The 15458-nt window shown below is 30.9% G+C and overlaps 2 protein-coding genes and 1 non-coding gene across 3 annotated transcripts; 1 reads left to right on the forward strand and 2 right to left on the reverse strand.

Moving 5' to 3' along the window:
• The first annotated feature begins 1137 nt into the window (after positions 1-1137).
• LOC114192090 (ran-binding protein 1 homolog b) lies at positions 1138-4609 on the forward strand. Its single transcript, XM_028081668.1, has 4 exons — positions 1138-1430; positions 1532-1683; positions 1788-1913; positions 3989-4609. Exons 1-4 carry the CDS (start codon positions 1279-1281, stop codon positions 4216-4218), a joined length of 660 nt encoding a protein of 219 aa, XP_027937469.1. The 5' UTR covers positions 1138-1278; the 3' UTR covers positions 4219-4609.
• A 1342-nt stretch (positions 4610-5951) lies between these two features.
• LOC114192492 (30S ribosomal protein S1 homolog A-like) lies at positions 5952-12315 on the reverse strand. Its single transcript, XM_028082231.1, has 8 exons — positions 11305-12315; positions 9674-9748; positions 9523-9594; positions 9074-9154; positions 8849-8946; positions 6907-7032; positions 6753-6801; positions 5952-6478 (listed from the first exon to the last, which is right to left on the reverse strand). Exons 1-8 carry the CDS (start codon positions 12202-12204, stop codon positions 6320-6322), a joined length of 1560 nt encoding a protein of 519 aa, XP_027938032.1. The 5' UTR covers positions 12205-12315; the 3' UTR covers positions 5952-6319.
• A 1141-nt stretch (positions 12316-13456) lies between these two features.
• Positions 13457-13529, reverse strand: TRNAF-GAA. Its single transcript has one exon. It is a non-coding gene; the product is annotated as a tRNA-Phe (tRNA).
• Between the last annotated feature and the right edge of the window lie 1929 nt (positions 13530-15458).

The following is a 15458-nucleotide window of genomic DNA, read 5'->3' on the forward strand; positions in this document are numbered from 1 at the left end:
ATACTGATCAATCTAATTTGAAAAGCTCGTCACGAAGAACATTCATATGATCTTAGATTTCAATGAGACAAATAAAGGATGATAACTCTTATAAAAAAAGTAAGAAAACTCTAATAAAAAATAGTAATTTTTAGATAAATTTTTTGTTTTAAAATAATGAAACTTCTCTAACATAAATATTTAAACTAAACATTTTAATATTAAAATAATTAAGTTCTACTATTTTTAAATCAATTATAAAAAGTTATTTTTGTGAAGTTTTACAATAATTGTAAAATTATAGCAAATAAAATGAATAATAAAATAATTTACAATAAAATAGAATATAAAAATTTAACCAGAATCTTTTGTTTTTAGTTAGTTTTTATAGTTTTTAATTTTTCTATTACGTTAAATTTTTACGACAAATGGATGAAAATCTTAAAGAAATAATATTTTTTATAAAGAAATAATCAGAAACGACTTTAAACAATGTCAAAAATATCTAAAAGAACAACAATAATTACAATTGTAGCAAATAAAGCGAACAATCAAATATTTTATAATAGAATAGTACTAAAATGAACATACCATAATACTAATTTTAGAATCAGAACTAACAGCAAATAAGTCACACGTTGAAAAAAAATGGCGATTTACTTCCCAATTAAAAAAACAATTTTATTAAATATAAGTAGATTTTAATTACTTTTAAAATAAATGAATATTTGTTTTTTATTTTATTAAAAACGATTTTTTTATCTATATTTTATAATACTAATTATATTATTTATAATAAAAAATTTTATTAAATTTTTTAAAATTAACGATTATTTTTATTTATTTTTTATAAAATTATTTATTTTTTCTATTTATCGATAATTAATTAATTTTTTTTACTTTACTTTTTAATAAATATTAATTTATTTTATATATTAATTTAATAATATTATATTATTATAATTTACTGACATTTATATTTAAAAAGTATTTTTATATATATATACGTTAATTATTATAATATTTTTTTATAAGAAATATCAACAGACTAATAAATTTAACACAATTAATTATTATTTTTAATCGTATCAAGATTTTTTTTTTATTATAAATTATAAATAAATGAGAACAGAGACCAGCACTCTCACATTATTACTTTTTTCTAAAAGGTTTAAAATAACCCTCACACCCTCACTTCATTCTCATTCACTTGCGCACACAGAGCAGTCTACACTCAAACCCTTTCTCACTTTCCAAACCCTAGCGGCAGCACCACACACATTATCTCATTCTCCAAAGATGTCGAGCGCCGATCCAGAGCACCGAGAGGAGGAAGAGGCCCCCGCCGCTGGCGATGACGAGGACACCGGAGCTAACATCGCTCCTATAGTCAAACTGGAGGAGGTTGCTGTCACCACTGGTGAGGAGGACGAAGATCCAATTCTAGATCTGTACGTTATTTCCTTCTCTCATTTTTCTCTATATTGGCTTTTCGATTTGGCGGTTTGTACACTGATCGGTGCGGTTTGTACGTGTTTATCTCTGATCACAGCAAATCGAAATTGTACCGTTTTGACAAAGATGGGAACCAGTGGAAGGAGAGAGGCGCAGGAACCGTGAAGTTCCTGAAGCACAAGGCTACTGGCAAGGTTAGGCTTCTCATGAGGCAGTCCAAGACTCTCAAGATCTGTGCCAATCATCTCAGTGCGTGTTCTTTTTACCTCTTATCTTATGTATCTTTTTCTTTTCTTTTCCGAATTTCCTTTTTGAGGCTTAATTTTGGTTTTCTTTGTTCTCGATTGTTGCAGTTTTGCCTACGATGTCTGTGCAAGAGCACGCCGGGAACGAGAAATCTTGTGTTTGGCATGCTAGGGATTATGCTGACGGTGAACTTAAGGATGAACTTTTCTGCATCCGATTTCCTTCTATTGAAAGTAAGTTGTGCGATTTCTAGGCTAGATTTGATTACATATATTTTCTTGCTGTTTTCTTGATTTAGACGAATTTTGTGATTAGATGATTTGGAAGTCTGCATTTACATGCTTTGAGTTATCTGTTATCACTGTGCTTCTGTTAATCGATTTGCCAATTTCTATTTGATGATAGTTGTGGTGGTGGAAAAACAAATCTGTGAAAGTATCTGCCTCCACTATTTTTAGTCAGTAGATCTTGTCTATGTTCATTATGTTCCCAATGTTCTACTTTCTAGGCCAGATTTGATTAAATATATTTTCTTGTTGTTTTCTTGATTTAGACGAATTTTGTGATCAGATGATTTGTAAGTCTGCATCTACATGCTTTGAGTTATCTGGTATCACTGTGCTTCTGTTTATCGATTTGCCAATTTCTATTTGATGATAGTTGTGGTGGTGAAAAAACAAATCTGTGAAAGTATCTGCCTTCGCTATTTTTAGTCAGTAGATCTTGTCTATGTTCATTATGTTCCCAATGTTCTGCTTCCACTGGCTCTTGAAAACGTGGTCGCATAGTTCGATTTGATGCATCCTTATTAAAACCCCAATGAATGCATCCTTATTAAAACCCCAATGTAAAGTTTATATGAAATCTTCAAATCAGTTCAGGGTTTTGTGAGCTATGAAATTTAGTGAGGGTACCTTTTCTATCCATTGGTAGTGCGAATTTGTGTGTGCCTGCAATACCTCGTAGAATCTGTGTCACTAATATTTACATCATCTGTTTTTTTGATATCTCCTCGCCATCATAGTTTGTCTGAGGCTCTTTTGATAAAATGTCCATGTTGTGTATTGTCTTGAATGTCTTGAATTGATGTTTTAGTGAAATCTATCTGATCATATTCCCAGTTTCAATAAAGATTTGGTTCAGTGAGCAAAAATGATTTGGGTACATTTTCTGGCCTAAACATTGCATATTAATATTGTTTCTTGAATGGCTTCAAGTACTAAAATATTATATTATATCGTTCCTACATCCCACTGGAAGTACTTACCCTATGTATCTTTCTTGGTTTTTACATGGCGAATATCTGACCTAAGTTGATATATTTATGGGTCACAAAATTAATTTGATGTCTTTGGCAATTTCATTTTAAGTTTATGAAATTATTTTTCATATTGTATTTCTTAGCCATCAGTTTTAAGGAATTTAGTATGGCACTAGACATTGGGGGTTGTGTGTATTTGATAGCTTAGATACATAATAATATATTTTCTGGCCTTAACAGTTGCATATTAACAATGTTTTTTGAATGGCTTCAAGTACTAAAATATTATATGATATGGTTCCTACATCCTACTGGAAGTACTTACCCTATGTATCTTTTTTGGTTTTTACATGGCGAATATCTGACCTAAGTTGATATATTTATGGGTCACAAAATTAATTTGATGTCTTTGGCAATTCCATTTTAAGTTTATGAAATTATTTGTCATATTGTATTTCTTAGCCATCAATTTTAAGGAATTTAGTATGGCACTAGACATTGGCGGTTGTGTGTGTATTTGATAGCTTAGGTACATAACAATTATTTCAATTTGCCTAGTTTCTTTGGTTTTGAAAATCCCAATAGTGCGTGATACCTCTAAGAACTACTTTTCTTGAATTTTTGGGCGGTTTGTCATCCATGATATGCCATGATTATAAACTTATACTTACATGCATTTAACAACTCTCGTATGCATTTCTTTTCAATCTTTTAATGTACCGTTACTTGGATTCCGTGTTACATGATCTACGGTTTTGAAAATCTTCTAAAGACTTTAAGGTCACTGTGGCATGTAATAATATATAATATATAATATATTTTAGACAATCACTAATGTTCTCTCCTGTGCTCATTTTGGCTGAGGGATACTTTTAATGTAATATATTTTAGACAATCGCTAATGTTCTTTCCTATACTCTTTTTGGCCTAGGATATTTTTGCATACTTTTGAACGTCTTTTTCTCCCCACTAATATCATTGGTGTGCTTTCCATAATTGTAGTTATTGATATATTTTAACAATATTCTCTTTCCTTGTCTCCTTTAGATTGCAAAAGCTTCATGGAAACATTCCAAGAAGTTGCTGAATCCCAGAAGGCAGAGGATGAGAAGGAATCCTCCGCAGCAGCTGGTCTTATTGAGAAATTAAGTGTTGAAGAGAAGGCGGAGAAGAAAGAAGGTGAAGAGAAGTCTGATGACAAAACCAAGAAGGAAGCTGGAGAGGAAAGCAAGGCAGTTGAAGATAAGAAAGCTGAAGAGCCTGCATCCTCAGCTTGAGTATTTCTTATTCATGTTCTATACTTGGCAATCTGATAAGGTTAGGTGGTTGTTGTTTTTGCCGCCCATATCTTGGAATATTCTCAAACTTAATAGTTGCCAGATTGTGTCACTGAACTGAGCTGTTTGTGTCCTCGTGAGTTTTTTGTCAGCTGGCAAAGTTAGGGTTGGGTTTGAATTTTGAGGCTTGAATGGTTGAGCTTTCGGGGTCTTGGGAGTCTATTATTATTGTTATTTTCATTCTACATGTGTATTTGTTGCGAGTAAGGAGTCATGTTGGTTGGGGAGGGTGCAGTCAAGCAATAGTCAAAATTATAAACAAAGGTTTTGGTACAAATTGTTTGAGTTTCACATTTCTTTTTCACGACTAAAAACTAAGATTTTTTGGATTGTTCCTGCTCTACCTAGTTTTCTTTGTAGGCTTTTCATTAGAGGTAGCACTTTTATCATAGGCTTTGGGTGGTGCCTTTTAAAAATGCATTTAGACCATATCAAAAGCTATCTAGTATAACTGGTGCAGGATAATCTGATGTATGTACCCAGTAATTATCTCAAGCACACGATAATGTTTATGCGGTTGTAGTTTTGATTTTTGTAGGGAAGTGAACTTAAAAATGCGGATATAGTAAATTCCTTATTCTCTCATTTTAAAAATAGATATTTATCCCTGTTAAGTTTTAGTAAAATGAAATTTATATTATTTTAGCTTTTGAATAAAGATTCTCTTTCTATATGTTTTTAACAAGTTTTATTCATTTTTTTTTTCATAAAATAATACCTACTTTTATATTACTTGAAAAAATTTATATTCATTAAAATTTAATAAAAATTACAAAAATATCTTATAAATAAAATAAAAAAGAGGATTAACACTTTATTAAAAACATAAACAATATTAATATTATTTGGGAAGATCAACGCCTAATTAAAATTTACAGAAAATTTAAATATCATTTTACTAACAACATCAAAGTATCTGTTTTAAAATTAGAGAAGACAAATATTATTCTATATAATCTCGAGGAAGGCAAGTATTTTTTTCAGTTTCAAGACTTGAACTAGTTCTAACTTCTTTCAACTAAATTCGTTCCTAGTTCCCTTTTCACGCTATTTTATATTTCACTTGTAATAGTTTAAGCAAAATATATGTAATCCTTTGTCAGCTACTGCTTTTGTTTTGACAGTTTTCTCAGATAAGAAACCGTAATTTTTATGGAAAATTTTTTTAACTACTAAATTTTGATAACTTTCTTTTATAATTTTAAGTGTCATGTTATAAATAATTTTTTATTTGTTTTTTTTTCTTATTTTTAATATTTTAAAATTACTTAGAAAATGACATCTCATATTATAAAAATATGAAAAAAATAACTATTGATAAATAAAAGAAAAAATAAGAAATAAATAAATAAATAGTTTTATAAAAACTTATAAAAATAACCGTTAATTTTTAAAAATTTAATAAATAATTAAATTGTAAAGGGTAAAGTTGAAATTATAAAATGTAAAAAAAAAAAAAAAATTTCCTTTGTTTATAGTTATAGATTAATAGTCAAAATATTGTTTTCCAACTTTTATACAATTAACCTCTCGGTATTCCAAAAAAGCCACCTCCAATTACCTGGGAATGCTTGGTTTATTTAAAAAATAAATATGTCCCAAAAAGTGTCAGAAGAGCAGAATTTCAAGTACAAGTGAAAAACTCGTAAAAAATTAAGGCAAATTGGACCTGATTTTGATCTTCACAAGTGTTAATCAAAATTAAATTCAAAATTTATCCAGAATTTACATAAAGCTACATAAATCTATCTATAAAATGATGCCCCACGGGAGAAAAATTAAGATGAAAGGAAAGGAAGACGAATCTTTCTTGGTTACAGAAAAAAGAATAAAAGTTAATTATGCTGTCCTTTTGATCTCATAGTGGCTTGTAATCTTTATGGTACTCATCAGGAGAACAATGACTGCATCTAAACGAAAAACCACTTAAGTCTTTTGATGTTTTCTTCCAGAGAGGCACGCCCCCATGCAACGCCAAGTTCTCTGAATTGAGTTTCTGTCAGTGACTAATATCATGATTTTGTGTCAACTTGTTGCATCATTATTTTTCAAACTTAAACCACTTCCAGTTTGCATAAAGAGCTTCATTTTCAAAAGGTAGGGTACTGGTAGGTATGGGTTCTAATCTTTGAGTTTCGACAGAAGGTGGTAGCTTTTCCTTGTATTTCTTTGCCATCATATCAGCCTCCAGATAAACTCTCTTTTCATGACAAAAAGATATTACACGTCTATCAAAATCAGTCCAACTAAAATCAAAGAGAACTTTGACTTTGTTTGGATACACTTCTCAATAATCACTAATAGAAAAAGAAAATAAGAGATAAAAAATGAATTAAACTTTTCAAGGAACGTAAATGAGATAACTTTTATAAATATTAAGGTGCTTATGTGCTAGCATCTTATTTCCTTCTTATAAGAACTTATTGAGAAGTTTATAGAAACAGGGTCTTATTAAGAAAATAATAAATATATACCTCTTTATTTGATAGAAAGAGGCCAGGTTCACTTTCAAGTTCAGCAATGCTGCATAGCAAAAAAAGTAGGAGTTAAAGTCAGCTATTGCAAAAACAGGAATAAACTGAATGTACCAACAATCACAGAAGAAAATTAAAGTCAGTGATCCATTACCTTAAAGAAATTTTATCAGGAAACATTGACCTCATAACAAGAACTTTGACATTCTCATCAACAGATAGTACGTCACTGACAGAAGTAATTTCAGCTCTTGAGATATTTGAAACATGCAGCAATCCACTGAAAGGTGTCAAATAGGACCATTTAATTTTAAAATGTCATGTTGTAAGCTGGCTTAATCCAACTATAAGAATAAAAGTCATGAAGTTGATATAAACATCTTCAAGACGATAAAAATGCCTAACAAGCCTCTTAACTAACAACGATGCAGCCAAATAAGAGTGGACAAAAGATCTAAATTTTAAGATCCAATCTATAATAATCCAAATCCATATTGTTTTAAGTCCATTTAAATGGATTTATCCCAGTCGAAGGTCGGCCTCGATCCCAAGGAAGGTCAATCCTAGTCGGTCCCGATTGAAGGTAGGCCAGCGTTGGCCCCGATCAGAGGTTGACCCGAGTTAGCCCCAACCGAAGGTTGGCCTGTATTGACTCTAACTGAAAGTCAAGCCAAGTCGACTAAGATCTAAGGTCGAGCCAAGTCGACCAAGTCGGGCTAAGCTGAAGAGTCTAATAGAGTCGGTCCAACCATATCTAATGGACTTAATAGTTAGGTATGTTAGACCGATCTCACTAAATGTAATCTCATTGACAAAGTGGATTCGATCTAGTTTTAATCCAATTTAAATTGGATTGAAAAAAAAATCCAAATCTATTTGATTTAGTTAAAATGGATCTGAATTTTAATCCAAATCCATTTTAACTAGATTTGGATTATAGATGCAATCCATTTTATTGGATCTACAATGAATCTAAACTGGATATTGAAAAATCCAATCCTGCTCACCCTCACAGCCAAACCATAGGGGCAGATGAAAGAGATCAGTGATATAACAGATGAGAATGGGAATTATATAAAACTAAGAAAGATAGGAAAATAACAAAGAAGATTATGTCACGATTGATGAAAGCCTTATTTTTGTTCACTTCATTTAGAAAGAGAATCCAAATTCAGTACAAGTTGCACCAATACCAATTAAATTTAGATTTATGCGGTTTCTACTTTGGGTTTAAAACAATACAATGATTAAAATGGTCTAGACAAAAGCAATGCAGACAATTGAGGAAATATTTACATCTATTATGTTGTTTTGAAATTTAAGGGAAAACATTTTTTATGAAGTAGACCATAAAAGCCCTAAAACTGCTAACTATAGTGCTGCTCAAAATTTTAAATGCTTCTATAGTGGAGCTTCAACTTTTCTTCTTATGCAAAGTACTTAAACAATTGTGCTATTATCAGTCAAAATATCTTTTTTCCTATAGGGGTTCAAGATTTTTATTTTGCATCTTTTTCTTATAGGTGAGCTCTGAAGCATGAATTTCTACTTTTTTAGGCTAGGTTGTGATGAATCTTTAAGACAAATGGAAGCAACAAGTCCCAAAGGTTAAACATTGGTTACTTTAGGCAGACACATTGAATAGGAGATGAACTACCCTTTTACACGAATTTCAATAGATCCGTAAAATGGGGCACACTAAGTTCTCTAATATTCACTTTTTATATTAAAGATCTCTCAGGAATCTAGTCAGAAAGTGACTCATTAGTACCCTGAATCTATGTCTGTTCCAGAATAATATCATCTTGATCAGAGCTATTATTCACCTATTGATCATGTCAAAGACTATAAAAGCATGTTATTATCTAAGGCAAATCATGGATTTTCAGTTATGAAAACACTTGTAGCCATGTATAGGAAACGAAGTTGAATCAAGTTTTCCTTTTTCACATTGGAATCATCATATGATTCTCTAGGATGGGGTTACCCTTGGAAAAAGAATAATACCTAGCGGAATCCCTTTGATTCAAGTTGTGATTTATCAAACAAGATAAACAAAAATGGCCAAAGCAATTCAAGTCCAATCAGTGACTAACCTTCTGTTACTTTTTCCTAGCTTAATTTGGGCTCCATACGGTAAGATCTTTTTCACAGTCCCATCTAGAAGTGTTCCCTCACGAAGATTCAGTTTTTCCTGAAACATATAGTGCACTAGAAATTTCAGAAGACCAAAAAGCCAAAGGAAGGCCTAAAAATATCTCTTGAAAAAATAAAGCAAAAGAACAAGGAAGAATCGGAAATAGTAAGAGTTGAATACTAACCCAAGCTTCCTTTTCACTAAGTATTAAATTGTTTTTAGTTTCATCTATCTGAGTAATTTGTACATACATGCGGCGCCCCACCTACGTCATTGTAATCAAGTGGTGGTAAGAAGCATTGTAAAAGGAAACTACAAATACAACAAAGAATTTTTTTATAAAGAAATACAGAATCTTTTCAGCTAATTTGCTCAACGCTTGAAATTGTAATGTATAACACCTTAAAAAAGAAACTAGTTTCACTTAAAGCATAAATTTACACTCAAACAACAGCTACATAGGAATTAAACTTAATGCAATGGTAACATTTGTGAAGCTATACATATTGTTATCAACAGATCTACCAAATAATAGACAATAAAATAAGAATATCAGCAGAAGCTATCCCAATAAGAAAAAATGTTTTTTTTTTTTTCCATGGCTTGGTCGAAAGTTCCAAGGCTGCAACTTACATTTTCTTTCAATTCTGTAAAGCTAGTTGCTTTTTTTACAAGCTCAGCTTTGGGTACGAAAGCTCGCAAACCCTGCACATACAAATCCAACAAGAGATAAGCATTTACATGAGTGCTACATGAACGTAAATTTCAAGTCAAGGGCACATACCTCAATCCTTGTTAGCAGGCCCCCGGTATTCCACTCCGTGATTCTAACCTCTATAGGATCATTGAGCTGTTTTATCTGCCCAGAACATTAAAAAAATTGTAAATTTAAATCTCACCAGCATCAGAAAGATGTTATTTGACTTTACATGGGACAAGATTGGAACAATGATAGGACAACATTCGTGAGATCAAGGGCATAGATTATAGTATAATATTAAACTATGTTTTCCTTCTCACTACAGTTTCAGGATAAATATGATGTAATATTTGCTTAACATGTTGATACAAAATGATAAAGAGTAACAACCTGTTTGTTTCCGATTATTTTCTGCTCTTAGGAACAGTAAACTTGTTTGATAAATAGTTTTTCAAAATTGTTTCAAAAAACAATATTTGTTCTTCTGTTTTAAAATAAAAAAATAAAACATTCCTAAGTTGTTTTGGTTTTCTACTATCAATTTCCTATTACTCATTTTTTTCCTGCATTGTCCCGTCTTTTCACTCCTACTCTGCAAAATTTAGATTTTGAAAGTTGTTTGGTAAAATACCACCTCTGTTCCTTTTCATAAGGACTGAGGGAGGTAGTTTTAGAAACTTAAAAAAAAACACACAATCTAGCACACCCTAAATGTCTATTTTGGCCTGTCAAACATACACAGTATCATACTCGTCCTCAATTTATAACACATTAATATCAAAAGTGGTCATGCCAATACACAATGCAAAAGTGATCCTTCAATCTCATATTTGTTTCATTAAAGTAGTCATTAAAATCACATAAAATTGACCGTTAAAAGACAAAATTGGCATCGATTATCACAGAAGGACCAATTTGTTATCACTATTAAATGGAGGACAAATGTCATTTCTTGAATATTATATTTTTACAATTAAGTAGCCATAAGAACTGACAAACCCAAAAGGAAGCATGGATAAGGCAAATATCAGATTTGTGTATCCTGTTTTTAAGATATCATATGTGCAACACACTTATATGGATATGCATAAAAATCACAAAACATACTAAATATTTTATTGCAGTTCCAAAAATGCAAACTAAGCATGTTTCACCAGCATTACTAAAAATAGAATAAAAATTATAAATTATGGTATCATAAATCACTGCCCAGCGCCAACAAGCAGCAGTATCAATCTTATTTCCTCCTTGAATATCATTCATAGAAGAAAAGGAAAATTTCCTTGTTTTGCTCGTCATGTGCCTGCAACTTGTGCTCTGTCCAGTGACCAAGTTCTAATTGTTGATAAAAAAAGACAAGTTTTGATACATATCACCAAGCTCTAATTTGCACATCTCATGCCAAATAGTGAGAGGAAAATGAAAAATCAGAAAAATTGAAGGATCCATTATCGATACATATTCAACCTCCCTCTCGCTAGCCATATAGCGGAGTATCCAGCAACCTCAGATTTTCAAAACAAACAAAATAAAAGGTTTGCACATTTCACAAATATGCAAAAGTAATGTATCCAAATGTGTCTAATATGCATCCATTACAGATACACCAAGCAAATGCAAGAATGTCTCAATGCCTCACATAAAAAATTCTGCATAGAAGTTGGAATATCTACCATACTGGTGTGAGAAAAAAAGAAGAAAAGATAGAGAAAAACCTGCCTCACTCGATGCCAGGCAATCCTGCGAAAGAGTCTTCTGGTGGAAAGTAATGGTCGGCCACTAATTGTCCTGCCTAAAACCTCAGCAAACAAAATGGTTCCAATTTCTACAACAGGCCTTCCAGGCACTGATACTCCACTTATTGCCTCCTCATTCTTCACAATTCCTATCTTCCCCTGAACCATGAAATCCTCGGCATCCCTGTTCACATCACACAACAGGTTCTCCATTTCCTTATCGTATAAGGGAAGCACTTCCTTAGTCAACATTGTACCTAGCAAGTCTGCCCCTACATTGATATCAAGCTTGTTTTCATTACCTGAAACAACAACACCCACCACAAAATCTCCAGGTTTTGGGTCATAGTACTCAACATTAACCTTCTTATCTCCCTCTTTCTTCTCAGCCTCCAACCCCTCACTCTCTTCCTCATCATCCTCCCCGGAATTTTTACCTTTGAAAAACTTCAAGAAAGGTGCCAAAGCCTCCTCTTCCGAGGGTTTTTCTTGCTGTTCCACTTCAACTTCAGGCGAGGGCTCTTCTGTAACAAGCACAGGAGAAGGCTTGTTTAGCAGCTCAAGCTTCTCAAGTTCTTGAGCGGTGGTTTCATCATCGATAGCCTCTTGAGACACATCGGTGGAATATCCACCAAACCCATCACTCCTGGAGCAAAGTGTGAAGTGGGTATAACCCAAAATTGAATCTTTCTTAGAAACTATGGATGCACGGGGAGTGGAAAGAGTAATCTTAGCAAAAGAACGAAACTTTTGGTGCTTACTGGGACTGGTGTTTGGTTTCTTGATGAAGGTGTTGGCCAAAAGGGTGGTGTCCTTAACTGGTATTGTTGTGCAGTTGGGAAAGCAAAGAAATTTAGAAGGATGAAGAATAAATGGCATCTTGGAATGGTGGTGCACACAGCATCACCTTTGGTTTTCAGACAGACACAAAACAAGAATATTGATTTTTGTTTTATCCTTTTCAGGTTTCATGTCATGTGTCTCCCTCTCTGCCTTTCTTCTCCTTGATATTTTTAACCTTTAAATTCGATTTTGGAATATCAAATTCTCTATAGATTTTCCCTCGCCAAAGGAGAAAATTTTCAAGCTATTCAAATCTGGAACTCAACTATTAATTCAGCATGGTATAATAAGTTTTTGTAGATAACTATAAGTTACAATTAATATGTATTCTTAAATTTTAGTTTTATCATATTATTTGTAATAAATAAATGCTTAGTAATATAAATTATAGTATATAACTATTTTTAAATCAAAGTAAAAGATTATCAATTGTTTACTCCATACTTTTATTCAAATTTTTCTAAAAAATAAATATCTTTGATATGTATTTTAATTTTCACTATTTTCATTAACTTTGTTTTTTTCCTCTATGATAGAAATAAAACTTCTAGATTTTTATTGAAATATCAACTTGTTATTTAAATTATAAAAGATTAAACATAACTAATTTATATACGAAATTGAATTTATCTTTGTTTCAAATTATTATATATTTTTGTTTTTTAATTTTAAAGTGAATAGTAGAATTCTTTTAATCCAATTGTATTAACTTTTTTATGAGGGTTAATCTAATAAAATTTAATACCTTTTCGGTCCTCATTTTCGTAATGTTGGTTGCGGATGGTCCTCATTTTGATATAATGTTGCAAATGGTCATCATTTTTACAGAATGTTTAAAATGATCTTCATCTTCGCAATTCATGTTTTATTTTGTCCTTTTCTGTAACGCCGTTTAAATCATTAACGGAGCATTGTACAGGTGGCACGATTTGTATTAGGTTGTGTTAAGTGTAATGTACATATGGCTAATTAACGTTAATTTTTTAATTTAGGATAAATTTTACAATTAGGAAAATTTTTTCATCTTCAAAAAAAGGAAAAAATAGATAAAGAATTCATTATCTATATATCTATATAAATATATATATTCTTTAATCATCTATTCATTACCTAATAAAAAATTGCATCTATTCTTTAATCATCTAGGAAAAGTATATCTACAGATACCTAAATAGATCAAAGAAATATGTTATGTATCAGAATCTAGAAGAACACAAATTTGATCAAAGGAAAAGTATCTATCTCCAAAATGAATATGGGGGATAGATACTCATACAAATGAATCTTGTGTCAGGAACCAGATTTGAACTGGTGACACGAGGATTTTCAATCCTCTGCTCTACCAACTGAGCTGTCCCGACCATTCTTGAAACTTAATATTGTCTTTCTTGAGCTCGAGGAAGCAGTTAATACTTGTTATTTCATTATTGGATTGCAGTTGCAGCTAATATTTTGCATGAGGCATCTGTATGCAAATTTTAGAAAAAAATTCTCTGGTAAAAAATTAAAGATACTCATGTGGAAGGCCGCTAGTAGCACACACCTAGTAGTTTGGGAAAGAGTGATGTTAACCATTAAAGAGTTCAATATTGATGCTTACAGATACCTTATTGTATACCTCTGCAATCCAATGATGAAATGACAAGTATTAGCTGCTTCTTCTGCAAATCCGAGCTTAAGAAAGACGAAGATGAAAAAAATTGCCTTAATTGCAAAATTTCCCCTAAATTGAGAAATTAACGTTAATTAGTCATATGTACCGTACACGTAACACGCCCTAATACAAACTGTGTCACTTGTACAATGCTCCGTTAATGATTTAAACGGCGTTACAGAAAACGACCAAATAAAACATGAATTGTGAAAATGAGGATCATTTTAAACATTTGATAAAAAAATGATGACCATTTTAAACATTATGTCAAAATGAGAATCATCCGCAACAAACACTACGAAAATGAGGACCAAAAAGGTATTTAAACCTAGATTAAAAAAATTATATCTATTTATTTTTAAAATTTGAAATGTGTAAACGTTTGAAATAATAATAAATTTTAATTTTTTATGTAAAATTAGAGACTATTTAACCTTATATTTTTATTGGTTTATTCCTTTTTAATACCCACTATTTGAAGTTATTTAAAGTATTAACTTATAGTTTGTTGTATTTGTTTCCTTTTTCTAATATTTATTATGATTTTTCTTTAAAAAAAATGTGTAAGTTACACTTTGATTTGTTATATCTTCTCTCACTCGTTATTTTTATTATACATATATATATATATATATATATATATATATATATATATATATATATATATATATATATATATATATATATATAAAGAAAGCGATGGTAAGTAATAAAGGCATAATATTGTGTTGCAGTGAAAAGTTGTGTAAAGGTTCATTTAAATATAGGATTAAATACGTATTTGGTCCCTTAAATTTCAGCGAAATTTGGAATTAGTCCCTCATCAAAACTTTTGACCAATTTAGTCATTCATCTCTCAAAATGTGTGAATTTAGTCATTTTAACCAAATTTTGTTAAGTTTATTTGACGTTTCAAGTGCATTTCATGGTAGTATTTAAATTATTTAAATTGTTTGACACATTTTTGCTTCAATGTTAACTTCAATACTATCATGAAATGTGCTTGAAACATCAGATAAACTTAACAAAATTTGGTTAAAAGGACTAAATTCACACATTTTAAAAGATGAAGGACTAAATTGGTATAAAGTTTTGATGAGGGATTAATTCCAAAATTCACTGAAACTTGGGGGACCAAAAACATATTTAACCCATAAATATATTCCCAAATGAAAGAAATTTTACGTGAACTGATGGAAATTTTAATTATTTATTGTCATTTTAATTTCTAAAAACTCAATTATTTTTTATTATTTAAATTAAAATCAACATTTGTAATCTTTGTATTTTTGAAAAAAAACATGCTTTAATTTATTTGTACAAATTTCTGAGAATCACTTTTAAAAAAGGGTAAAATAATTATTTAAATACTTGGGAGTTCAAAAAGAAACTGTGGAGGTGCATGAGAGAAGAACCCACTAGGTAAATTACAGTAAACCCAAAATTAAGTTTTTGGGCCTACACCTGTTGTCAAACAAACAAAAACAAAACAAAGAATCGAAAGCGTTATATATGCTTTTAGTTTGTGACCTTAAAAATATTTAAAAATAATTTATAAAAATATCATTTTAATTTCTATTAAACATATGTAATTATTATGTCAAACTTTTTTTTAGTAAATAAAGAAATTATATCA

Source organism: Vigna unguiculata, chromosome 7, assembly GCF_004118075.2.
Source record: "Vigna unguiculata cultivar IT97K-499-35 chromosome 7, ASM411807v1, whole genome shotgun sequence".
Lineage (NCBI taxonomy): Eukaryota > Viridiplantae > Streptophyta > Magnoliopsida > Fabales > Fabaceae > Vigna > Vigna unguiculata.

Excerpts from the sequence above, each read along its gene's own strand:
- LOC114192492 (XM_028082231.1), bottom strand. The coding sequence starts at position 12,204 with ATGCCATTTATTCTTCATCCTTCTAAATTTCTTTGCTTTCCCAACTGC. Across the intron at positions 8,947-9,073 it reads TTAGTGAAAAGGAAGCTTGG|GAAAAACTGAATCTTCGTGA; the intron begins GTTAGTATTCAA and ends TATATGTTTCAG. Across the intron at positions 7,033-8,848 it reads CTAGGAAAAAGTAACAGAAG|TGGATTGCTGCATGTTTCAA; the intron begins GTTAGTCACTGA and ends GACACCTTTCAG.
- LOC114192090 (XM_028081668.1), top strand. The coding sequence starts at position 1,279 with ATGTCGAGCGCCGATCCAGAGCACCGAGAGGAGGAAGAGGCCCCCGCC. Across the intron at positions 1,431-1,531 it reads GAAGATCCAATTCTAGATCT|CAAATCGAAATTGTACCGTT; the intron begins GTACGTTATTTC and ends CTCTGATCACAG. Across the intron at positions 1,684-1,787 it reads GATCTGTGCCAATCATCTCA|TTTTGCCTACGATGTCTGTG; the intron begins GTGCGTGTTCTT and ends CGATTGTTGCAG.